Here is a 13,083-nt window from a genome sequence, read left to right as displayed (position 1 = left end):
TGACTTCTCACCCACAGTGTGATTAAACAAGAAACCAGTGATAAAAATCAAACTAAGAAAATGGGGATATACATATTTTAAATAACCATAACATGACATCATTGTGCAGATAATAAAATACTTAGAATCATTTAATGAATGATTAAAGAATCATTTATTAAATGATTAAAGAATCATTTAAAAATGATTAATCAATTAAAGAATCAAAAAAAAAATCATCTTAAAGATCATTTAATATCATTTAAGATATTAAAATGTTTGCATATTTATACTTTTGAGAGTTGGCCTAAGTGGTATTGGAGGCAACTTACAGCTCTAAATATTACAGTAAATGAAGTAATATGTTTTGTCTTTTTTCCCCTAGATTCTAAATGTTATGCTGAATGTAAGAGTACTTTAACATTAGGATATCTTTTAATATGGTCTACTTATTAACAAATTACAGAATAGCTATATAATCATAATAATGGGTACAAAAAACTTTTTGTAAAATTAATTACGCATTCATCATAAAAATTCTTAGGAAGCCACGAATATAAAATGATTTATTTTACCTGATAACATATATCTACCCAAAACTTAACACAGACCTATTTAGTGGTCAAATGTTAGAAATAATCCTTTGCATAACTAACAATTAATCAAAACCTGTTTTCACCACTCCTGTTCAACATCATGTTGAATAATATAATGACATTTATAGGACACTGTACCTAAAGACAGCAGAATTGTTTTCAAGCTTCATTTGCAACATTCTCCAGAATATAATATAGGTTGGGCTGTAGTACATAAAACAAGTTTCAGTAAATCTAAAAGAATTGAGGTCAAACAAACTGTGTTCTTTGACTACAACAAAATTAAATTAGAAATCAACAAAAAAGAGATTTGAGAAATTTCTAGATAGAGTAAATAGCACACTTCTAAATAACTCCTGGCTCTAAAAAGAAATCACAAAGAAAGATAGAAAATAATTTGATTTGAATAAAAGCAAAACCACAACACATAACAATTTATTGAATGCTAATGCATTGCTGATGGGAATGTAAGATTCTCCAGCTGCGTTCCAATAGGGTTTTCTAATTTCCTAAAAAATGTAGCACTTATTATACAACCAGATATTTCTATATTTAGGTGTCTGCTCAGGAAAGATGACATCATATGTTCACATCTAGACTTGTGCATGAATGTTCTTGGTACCGTTATTCATAATAGGCAAAAACTGGAGACTATCGCAAATTCCACCAATTGGTGAATAAATAAATGACATATCATATGCCCATACGACGGAATACTATTGCACAATTGAAAGGAAATGAATTACTGATGCATACTATGACATGAATGAGTTCCTAAAAACATTATGCTAAATGAAAGAAGCCAGATGCAAAAGACTATATATTGTATGATTGCATTTATATGAAATATCCAGAATGCAGGTTGGTGGTCACATGGGGCTAGTGATGGAAGTGGGGATTGCCTGCAGGTGGGCACAAGGGAAATTTTTAGGGTGATGAAAATGTTCTAAAACTGTATAGTAGTGAAGATTGCATGACTCTATAAGGTCTTTAAGAAAGCACTGGCTTGTACACTTATAAAATTTGTAGATTTTATGGTGTGTATATTATACCTCAATAAAGGTAATAAAAACTTGCAAAGCAAAATTTAAAGCTCTTAGCAAATGTAGAATAATAGTGTTATTGCCTTGGATTAAGGAAGGGTTTGTAAACTACTAAGTAAACATACATAAATCATCTAGGAAAAAGTTGATAAATGTGATCATTAAAATATAACATGTTTTAAAACCATAAAAAGTGAAAAGACGAGCCACAAAGTGAAAGATGATATTTGCAGTTTATTTGTAATACAGTGGGTTTGTATCCTGACCCTATGAAAAATCATGCAAACGAATAAGAAAAAAACCATTAGGAGAATGAATAATATAAACAGTTCACTGAAGAGCAAACTTGATTTGGCTAATAAGCATATGGAAAGATACTCGACTTTGGTAGCAATCAAAAGTACAAAATTTAAAAGTTACCTTTAATACCCACTAGGGTGATAAGCTTTAAAATTTTTGACAGTATCAGGTGTTGGCAAGGATATGCATAAGAGACTTTCAGATCACTGGTGGAGTTGTATAATTGTTACAATCACATTGGTGAACAATTTGACAATCTTCAAAAAGATGAAGCTACTCTATGACTAATTATTAATTGTCTCTGTGACATGGAGACATTCATGTATGTGCACAAATGTTCAGTGTAACATCATTGGTAATAATGAAAAGTTGGAAACAACATAAAAGAATATCAGTAGGATAACAGAAATGAATTTAGGTATATTCATACAATTGGATATATTCAGCTTTGAAAATGAATTAACAAAAGTTAACTTTCATAAACCTAACATGAAGCAATAAAGCAAGTTGTAGAAGGATGTATAGTAGTGATATCATTTATCTAAACTTCAAAAATATGAAAAAATAAAATAAGTAGTTTAGGAATAGGTACATATCTAATAAAAGTATAAAGACATGCATGGCTATATAAAAGCAAATTCATGATATCATTTACCCCAAAACATAGTGATGAAAAGGATGGGCTCATGGACAGGTACCTAGAAGTGCTTATTTTAATACTTTATTTCTTAAGTTGTAGTAATGGTGGCTACATGAGTATTTACTATATGATTTCCTTTCTTTTTAAAAAATCAGATGTTAAAAAAATAAATGGGTAAGGAAAGGGATAACAGAAAAAGAATTCAGAACTTTGTTGGCATTATAGAAATCAGATGTGATCTGAAAGCACAAAATAGAATCAGTTGAACTTGAAGTTCAAAACAAAAGTTCAAAACAAAACATTAGAAGACATTATACATTGATGAAAGGCACAGTTTAAGTAGATGATGTTATGGTCATAAGCCTCAAAGCATCAAATGTTGCATTCAAATATGTAAGGAAAACCATTAGAGATGCTATAAGTAATTGATAAGAAACAATAGTCTAGACAGTATTTCTCCTTCAGAATGGGGCCAATTGAATAGATAACATATAAAGATATAGAGAAACTGAGTATATATTCATGAAACTTGACTCAGTAGATATATGTTCAGTCTTATATGCTTTGAAAATATACTTTATGGCTATAGGATATTTACTAAAATAAAAAATCATGTCCTTGACCATAAAGTAAACAATGTGGACACAGTAGAGATTTTACTGGCACCATTTTCTGACCGTAAGGTAATAAAATTAGAAATTAAAAAAAAATTGAGCAAAAAAAAAAAATTCAACTATTTAGAAATTAAGAAACGTTCCCAAAAACCTGCTAGTGAAGAGAAGATAATAAAATGAAAATAAGTTCTTTAAAATTATCTATTCATCATAGCAAAAACATACTCAGAAGTAAATACGTCCAATATTGAAGAATAAAGATAATGATAGGAATGTATACTCATATTGCAGCATTGATTAAAGGACAGCAGAGTAAGCTAGGAAGTACAAATTAATAAAGATGAAGACTAGCATCAAGAAAGAAAAACAAAAACTGTTGAAGGGATCACTGACTACAAGAGTGATTTTATTGAAGGAATCAATAAAATGGATAAAACTTTTTCATATCTTGTAATATAAAATGGAAAAATTTGGGAATGAAGAGGGGCCTTCAGAAGTATAGGCCAGATTATAGTAATTATAAGAAAATATGTTATGACAACATACAAGATGTTCACTTCTGGTCCTTGGTAATAACATCATTTTGCTACAAATATTTTTAAATACTTATTTTTTGGGTTCTCTATACATATACATACTACTTCTTGCATCAGATAAAAGATGGGAAGAGTAAGATCACTAATAAACAAGGTAAAAGTACAGGTGCACAGAACATAATCCTGTTTTGCTTCACTAGTAATCACTATCTGATATTTCAACAGAACCATGCTATGGTCCTTTAGTTCATAGTTGTGTTTTGATACAATTTCTCATAAACACCGACAGATGCACGTATTATTGAGTTCCTATAGCTTATCCATTCTTAACTTCAAAGTAAAAGGCTGAAGAAATTTAGGTTAAAACCTCAAAAAATTTTACAGTTCTCCTGATAGATTAAAGGAGTTTGAAAAGTATAATAGTGTCCATTGTTAGAATAACTAATGATTCTTAACTATAGAATAATATATAGAATAGTAGCCTAAAATGATCTTACTTTCAGTTTATTAGAAAGGAAATTGAAAATGTAAATAATATTTTAATGTATTTCCTGAAAATCATGAAAAAATTTAATAGCTGCAGTAAGGAAGAGCTATACCACGTAGCTTAATTGAAAGACTCAATTAGATTTGTAATGAACTGAACTTATAAACCTAATGCAGTTTTGATAAAAATTCCAAGTTTTCTTTAAAAAAATCCAAAAATTGTTGTAAAGCTAACTCAGGTGAACAAACAAGTAAAAAGTCAGTGAAAGATTAAAAAATAAGTATAATGAGTGTGTATTGTGATAAGTCTAGTAGACCTTATACTAAGGAATGAGCTAAAAAAAGAGGTGAATAGAAACCCCAGGTACACATGCTAATGTATGTATGTTTAGATATGAGGAACATTATTAAAATGTGAATTATTCAATAATTAGCAAAAAACTGTTTAATTTATGAATTGGAGTCTTACCCCAAACCATGCTTCCTCTCTCATCTTTTCTCCCCAAGCCCTAATTTTTGCATTTGACTGTTTTATTATTATTATAATACATAGGATTGGTGAAACTGCTGGTAATTTGTACCTTGATGTTGGAGTATGAATGTACATATTTTTGGAGGTCACAAACTTCAAAGTCTCATAAAATAAAATTAAACTTAAAAGTTTTAACCTTATAATTTTCATTACAAGAATTTATCCTAAGGAAATGATTATGCCGAAGGATTTATGTAAAAGGACAAAGTTTTGTTTATGGTAGAAAAAAATTTGAACATAACATAAACAGCCAACAGTAGTGAATGGATAAATTATGCTACATTCTAGTTATAAACTATATTTAATAGCTGAAATTTTAAGACACAATATGTTGTTTTACAGGTGACAAGCTACAAATTATCTTATGTAGAATTATTTCCATTGTATTGATATCATCTATATCTGTCTATCATATACTTACGTGCAACGTAATTAGTCTGAAAGAACATCAACTGATATTTATAATGATTATCTCTGGGTTATAGAATTATGGGTTTTCTTTTTTTTACTGTGTCCTGTTCCAACATATTCTCTGAATTTGTTACACGAAGTATTTTTTGGTCATCCCCCCCAAAATACTTGTTTTGTGAAGAAGGAAATTGGGGTGTGTTTTTAATGGAATGGTTAGTAAGCTAATAAATGTGTAATTTGTATGAGATTAAAAGGTTACTCTTAAAAAAATAGATTGCACTCAATCCAAGTGGGCAGAAATCCTATAAAATTGAAAAGGTAAAGCAGCTAGGCACTAAAGTCTGAAGTCTATTTAGGTCTTAAAGTTAAACAGGTTCAAGTTGTTAGTTTCTCAAATACATACCCTCGTGAAGCCTTTCTGAACTGAATACATAGAGCTGGGTCTTTCATTAGAGGTCCTCTGGGAAGCAAAGTCATGTGATGTACAGGGCCAGCATGCCCATTTTATGCCTGAAATGATGGATGCCACTTTTGGCTATCTCTTGATTGCTGTGAGACAGCATTTATTGGTGAGCATTGTTTCAAAGAAAACTGCAAGAGGAAGCTGACTCATCTTTTTCCTGGTATGTGCAGTGTTCTTCAAGTCCCCCTAAGAGGTAGAATTAAGCTGCTCTGTAAACATTTACTTTGGAGGAGGTAGTCAAGAGAGCATGAATTTCTTTAGTAGTTGAAATTATGGTGTCCCAGTTAAGAAATTACTCTAAATTCCAGATAGCCTAATTTAAATGACTTTTACCAGCTCTGTGTATCAAAGAGATGTATCAAGAGATATACATTGGCATTTGTTTTTCTTGATTGGGAGCAAATGAAAGTGTCAGGCTTCCTTTCCTTAGGTGTGGCTTGAGTTGGAAGAGACTAAAGCCTTCCCCTTCATAATCCCAAAATATCCATCTGTCCTGTTATTTTTTGTTTTTTAATGACCATTTGACTTTTCCCAGTCTTAAGTGTTTTACAAACACAGCCATTAGACACTTGCCCTAGCTTCCTTTTGGATTTAGGTAATTGCTGTTTCCTTCTCTGGGCTGAGGAGGATTGGGTGAGGGGAAATAGCTGTCCTGCCTCTTTTGTTGTGCAGTGTGAAGCTTGAAGGCTGATGTTAGAAGAGAGGATTTCCAGGTGAGTGGTGCCCAGATAAATGGTTCATTATTTGATTCGTGCATTCATTAAGGTAGCAATAACTCCTGTAACAAACAGTGAAGTTTTAGTAACTTACCAAACTAGTAGTTTCTTTCTTATTCACTTAAAATCCAAATGGGTATCCTCAGCAGTTGATTTTCTTCAAGCTGTGCTTTAGAGACCCAGGCTGCTTCTTTCATCTAGTACCTCTGTGTCTTCATTGTAAGGCTCCTGTGTTGCTGCCTTGAGGAAGAGCATGGAAGAGTACATGAGTGTTTTTTCTGTAGCCCAGGCCTAAAAATGATCCACAACTTTTCTTCTCGGGTTCCATTGGCTAGAACTCAGTGGCCACACATAGCTGTAAGAGAGGGTGGAATTATAGTATAGCTGTGGGCTCAGGAAGAAAGGGACAAAAGTTTGGTGATTACCTAGTCAGTTTGTGTTATAGTTGCCAGATCCACACAGGGAACAATAGAAAATCAAGGTAAGAAATGAAATACTGAGCGTTGGGGGCCAAGAAGTTCCAGATCTTGACTTCTAAGAAAGTGACATGAATGAAAGGCATGTAGTAATTCCCTGGGCTAGAGCTAAGTGTTCCAGGAGGACTTTAATAGAGCTTTCTATTCTAAGTATGGATTTGGTAGGGGAGCAGTTAAATGGGTCAACAGTTAAATGAGCCACAGATACAAGCAGTAATGAGTTCCCTTTACTTCTGTCGAATTATTTTGCTTTCTATTCAAGTTTAACCATACTTACAAATTTTTGTTATTAAAGTTTTACATAGATTATTTCATAGACTTTGGACAGAAAGGATTTGAAAATTCTGTTGTCTCTGTGTTAAGGGAAACTAATAATTTAACCTAAGAAAATAACTCCTAAATAGCTATTAGGAATTTGAAAATTATAGCTGTCAACATTTACACACTGTTTTATAATTTGTACACTTAACGTTTTAGTTTGCGCGGACATTTTGAGAAGTGTTTAAATAGTAGTCTTGGTATTTTAGAAGACAGCTATGCTATAAACTGTGATTTAGTAGATGGAAGTTAGTAAACATTACTTATGTAATTCTGTATCTGCTTATAGATTTTACTGCTTATCCTAACATCATGTGATTAGAAAATCCAGTGTGTTTCCTAGTATGATTTTTTTTTTGCCCCTGTTTCTCCAGGAGAAAAGTTGAAATTATGCATACCCACAGTCTTTTTACTCTTCTTGGAGAGAGGCTGATGTTGCATACAAACACTGTGACTGTCACCACGTACAACACACTTTATGAGGTAAAAACTTAAAATGTGTGATGCTAATTTTAAATGTATGCAGTGGAAACCCTCTGTGATTGGAATAGCAGTTGGTCAGTTAATCTAAAAGGCAGGAATCCTTAAAAAAAAAAAAAAAGATGAACACATACTTATGTTTTAAAATTTTTGTTTAAAACATATCCATGTACATTTAGTTGCCAATCTTCTTATGTTGGGCCTAGGCATTTTCTTTGAGTATGGGTTGGCTGATGGGCTTTGCACAGTTTTTCTCACATAAATCACACCCATTATGCATTATTTATTCATTCTTTCCCTCCCCTTACCCTCCCCGCTTTTCCCTCTCTCTGTCTCTGATATGTAGCAACTACTAACATTAACCTAGAGTTGAGACTGGGATAAAATGTAGGTAAGAATTATTTGTAAAAATGGTATCTGGAGAAACTTTAGATCCCATCATCTCAATTCAGAAATCCTTTTCTTTATTTCTAACAGATGGCCATACAAATTGGGTTCATTATTTTCTGTGAAATGTGTGTACTACCTCATTTTAAATACCAGTAAAATATTAGGAATATTCTCTTATATTAACCTTCATTTTACTTTCCTGCAGCTAATTATCAGAGGTCCTACTTCTTTAGTGCAAAGATTAGCAAACTATAAGCACCTGTCTTTGTAGGGCCTTGAGCTAAGGATTGTTTTTATGTTTTTAAATGGTTGAAAGTAATAGAAAGAAAAATGATGTATGACATGTAAGCCTTATATGAAATTTAGATTTCAGTGTCCATAAATAGTTCTGTAGGAACATAGCCATGCTCATTCCCTTACATATTGCCAATGGCTGCTTTTGCATTATAGTAGCTGAGTTGAGTACTTGCAACAGAGAACGTTTGTCATCTTTACATTGAGCTCGGTACAATGCAGTAACTGGACAGTGTTTCACGTACCACCTGTATTGCCCAACCTAATATATATTTTTTTAATAACAGTGTATATCCATCATGTCAAAACAAGAGAAAAGTGGACTTCACATCTCACACTTTAACATATAGTGGAGCATGGGTTATTTTGTTATAGATGTAGATAGCAAAACATTGTGACTCTTAATACAAGGAGACTCTAGTTGTGCTAAAAGCCATTGCAAATGTAAGTTTCAACATATGAATTTTGGGGGCACAACAAACATTCAGTTTATAGTAGCAGGCTATATACGCCCTCTGTTGCAACTACTCAGCTCTGCAGTTGTGGCTCAGAAGTAGCCATAGAAAATATGAATCAGATGAGTGTGGCTGTCTAATAAAACTGTACTTACAAAACGGTAGGCTGGATTTGACCTACAGGGCATAATTTTTTTACCTCTGGTTTTATATTCTCATCAGTAAATTTAAGAGTTGTTGCCCTTTAAATAAGGCTACTTTGTCTTTTTCATCTAAGCTTAATTTTCCTACTTTGTGTCAGTCATTCTTCAAATTACATGATTTGTAAACTTTTGGCTACTTTGTCTTTTTCATCTAAGCTTAATTTTCCTACTTTGTGTCAGTCATTCTTCAAATTACATGATTTGTAAACTTTACGCTCCAGAGTGCTGCTTTTTTAAAATTATAGTAATATTTTAGTATTGCTCCAATATTTTGCCTACAGAACTGAATAAGCACTAATAGAAAGGCCTATCGTATGCAGAGCATCTTTATTCTGATATTATTATATTTCCCTAATAATAGTAACTGCCTTTTTTGAGTACTTCCTATCATAATCCCCTTGGTAAGTACTTTACATACATTATCTCAAATCCTTACAATATTTCTATGAAGCTGGTATTTTTATTGCCTTTTTAAACAGACAAACTGAGGCTCACAGGTTAAATAATTTGCTCTATGTCATACCACTAATAAATGGTCATAAAATAGGCATTTCTCATAGTATATGTACATAAGGCAATAAGTATCAGAATCTACCTTCAGTTGACAGTATTAAAGTCCTCCTCTGAATCAAAACTTTGCTGCAATATCAGATTAGGGTTCTGAATCTTAGTGTCAAATACTGATTAACTTGTATCTTTTTCTTTTTAAACGTTTTTATTGGAGTATCATTGCTTTACAATGGTGTGTTAGTTTCTGCTTTATAACAAAGTGAATCAGTTATACATATACATATATCCCCATATCTCTTCCCTCTTGGTTTAACTTGTATCTTTACCTTGGTTTTCTTACCTACTAATTGCTCTGGTCAATAATGCCTGTATATGTTTTTTAATCATTCTCTTTCCTCCACAAATTTCTGACCCTTGCTTGTTTTGACCTATTAGTGTTAATAGAGTAGAAAGTCTTTGTAGTCAATGAAACCTTACATTAAAATAAAAGTTCCACATAACATTATATGTTGAATTGGAAAGATCATCATGTGCTTGTAACCTTAAAATAAAATGTCCCATGTATATATACATGCATATGTAATTCTACTCGTCTTCCTGAAAAGTGGCTCAACAGCAAGTGCAGCAGCATCTGTACTACCATCTGTATTCATCGGCACTCTCTTAGTGTCTGGATTTTATCTCTGATTCCATAACTTAGGTGGAGAAAGTCAGGATCTTCTGATACTGGATGTTGGATATTGGATGTTGCAGAGATTTGGAAATAATGAAGGAACTAACTTTCAGGGCCTCCATCTGACCAATTTGGCAATAATGTAGGCTTTCAAAGTAGAAAAATAATCATGGTTCATTGGAATGAAGGGCCCTGAGTTAAGTATGATACTCTAAAAAGAAAAGTTAAGTGTACAAAAGGTCAAAAAAGAAACATGGTTGCGGTATGATTGTTTAGCACTGTTGATTCCACAAAAAAGTAGAAAAGGACTTCAACAGATGGTTTACTACTACTAACAAATCAAATTGTAATATCAGTGACAGGATGGTGGATGACTAATTCTAGATCACCAAAGTTTAAAGATTGCATCATTTTGGAGAGTGGCATCTGGCTGTAAAAAATTTAAAACTCATCCCCAATGACCCCCAACCCCCCCAAAGAAAATGAAAACTCAAGTGATAGATTCAAACTTAAATTCTCATCAAATATTAAGTGAAATTTAACTAAAGAAAGAAAACTCAACTAACTTGAGTTTGATTTACTATGTGAACATCAACCAAGGCCTGTACTCCTAGCAAGACTTAGTTGGTTGATAATCTGCAGTTTGAAAGCTCATTTTATCTTCATTTTCTTTTTTGGTTTGAGGAAATTACCTTAACTCCAAGCATTGTATCAGAACACATATTACTACAACTGTAGAAAGGTATAAAATCAAGTACAGAAATAATAAAGAACTCTGTCAAACCTACCGTATTGATAAATGATATTTTAGAATGTGTGGTTTTCACAAAGTGTTTGGAAGTTCAGTTACCGTAAAGATTATGTCACTGTGATCTTTAAAATTCTAAATCTGATAAGATGCCTATGATAAAATAAACAGTAAATATTAAAGGACAAAGTAATTTAGAGTTTTTAGCAGGATATGTCAGACAACATTGCATAAGCTTTGAAGATCTAAAAATCTATTTAAATTATTCTAAAAACAAAGATTTAATTGAAAAAACATCCCTATCTCCTAGTTTCCTGAGGTGAATTTATTCTTATAGATCATATAATGAAATGGGTTGGCTTTAATGAATCCTCTTTGAAATTACGCAAGGCTATTCTTTATACAAATATTTTTTGAGAATTATAATATTTGTAAAATTTGTATCTTACATTTTATTTGCTTTATTTTTACTTTGTTACTCCATCTCTAAATTATGGATTATTATGTTTTCTTAATGATCTGTAGCACTTCCTAATACACTTAAAATTTTTTGTTAGATTGTAGAATATGTCCCCTAAAGACAAAACTAGATTTTTCTATTTAATATACTTGTAGATCTGTCTGAACAACAATATATGATTATTGATCCAATGCTTTTTTTAAATATTGTGATATTAATTTTACTTTGTAGGTTTGGATTTACTATTTCTCTTTACATACTATTCCTATAATTCAGTTCAACACTTACCGTAGACAGAGGCAGTCAGGTATGGGATCTTGTCATGTGAGGAGCTGTTTCCCATGGAAATAATGAACTGATTTTTTTAATGTATATTTTTTACTTTATCTTTTTCGGTAAGGGTATAACATTACTGGACACAGTTTTTTTACAAAGGGGTAGTAACTTTAAAACCTTTAAGTATCTCATAATAAAACTTTTTTTTCAAAATTATAGAATCTTATGTGTAGGTAGTATGTTAAATATCATCTTATTCAAACATTCTTTTCACAGATAAAGAAACCAAGAGTCAGAAAAGTAATAGAGCTTGTCCAAACTGTATAAATACAAAGGTTTTCTGACCCCCTGAATATCTACAGCGGCAGTTGGCTGTAACAGTGGGGTTAATAGTTTGCCATTTTAAGAAATAAACCAGTACTATTCCTGTCTCGTAAGTCGAGCCTACTAATCCAAAATGATTTATGCTTGATAAGTCCGGGAAGTCAGTAGGTCAGAGAGGAAGCTCCAGTAGCTCCTGCTTAAGCCTGAAGTCTTTCTGTGACCCATGAATTACGAGATAATACCATTTATAAAATAATGTTTAAATGTGTAATGCTGGACTCAGATCTGTGTCCATAAATAGCATATTTATCAAGTTACCTCCATGATTTAATTCATTGTTTCCCAGCCCTGTCCAGTATGATAGCCACTAGTCACATTTGGCTATTGAGCTTGTGTGAATTGAGATGTGTTATAAGGGTTAAATACACATTGGATTTCATGTCCGTATCTGGCTCTGAACCCTCCATCCTATTTTGTTATGGTGCGGGGGCAGGGTTAATTTCCTATGCATGTCTCTAACCAAGTCCAGTCAAACTTCATGGCCCATCTTGAATCCTATCCTTTCATTAAGTGTTTACATCTACATTCATCTCTCCTTGTCTTATTTATTTCCCTCCCCCTCTTTTAAAACTCACATAGTTTTTTTTTTTTTAAATATCTTTATTGGAGTATAATTGCTTTACAATGGTGTGTTAGTTTCTGCTTTATAACAAAGTGAATCAGTTATACATATACATATGTTCCCATATCTCTTCCCTCTTGCATCTCCCTCCCTCCCACCCTCCCTATCCCACCCCTCCAGGTGGTCACAAAGCACCGAGCTGATCTCCCTGTGCTATGCGGCTGCTTCCCACTAGCTATCTATTTTACGTTTGGTAGTGTGTATATGTCCATGCCACTCTCTCACTTTGTCACAGCTTACCCTTCCCCCTCCCCATATCCTCAAGTCCATGCTCTAGTAGGTCTGTGTCTTTATTCAGATTTGAGCCTGTCTCCTCAATATTGATTAAATAATTTTTTCTAGAAATATAGTTCTATCTAGCAACTATGTTTCCCATTTCAAACATGTAGCAGAATGTTGGCACATAACTGGTTCTTATAAATACATGCTGCATTGAATTTCTAAATATATTTTTGTAATTAAACTCATATTTAAATAA

At 32.5% G+C, this 13,083-nt stretch overlaps 1 protein-coding gene across 4 annotated transcripts in view; it reads left to right on the top strand.

Moving 5' to 3' along the window:
• Positions 1–13,083, top strand: part of NBEA (neurobeachin) — a 627,914-nt gene that overhangs the window by 175,875 nt on the left and 438,956 nt on the right. For all 4 annotated transcript variants that reach the window (XM_027116524.1, XM_027116522.1, XM_027116523.1 and 1 more), the window contains exon 18: positions 7,485–7,593. In XM_027116524.1, the coding sequence (XP_026972325.1) occupies positions 7,485–7,593 (109 nt within the window). The remainder of the gene's footprint in view (positions 1–7,484; positions 7,594–13,083) is intronic.

Source organism: Aethalodelphis obliquidens, unplaced genomic scaffold, assembly GCF_003676395.1.
Source record: "Aethalodelphis obliquidens isolate GAN/ISIS:26980383/991018 unplaced genomic scaffold, ASM367639v1 scaffold16, whole genome shotgun sequence".
In the NCBI taxonomy this organism is placed as follows: domain Eukaryota; kingdom Metazoa; phylum Chordata; class Mammalia; order Artiodactyla; family Delphinidae; genus Aethalodelphis; species Aethalodelphis obliquidens.
This window is presented reverse-complemented; position numbering and strand designations above follow the sequence as displayed.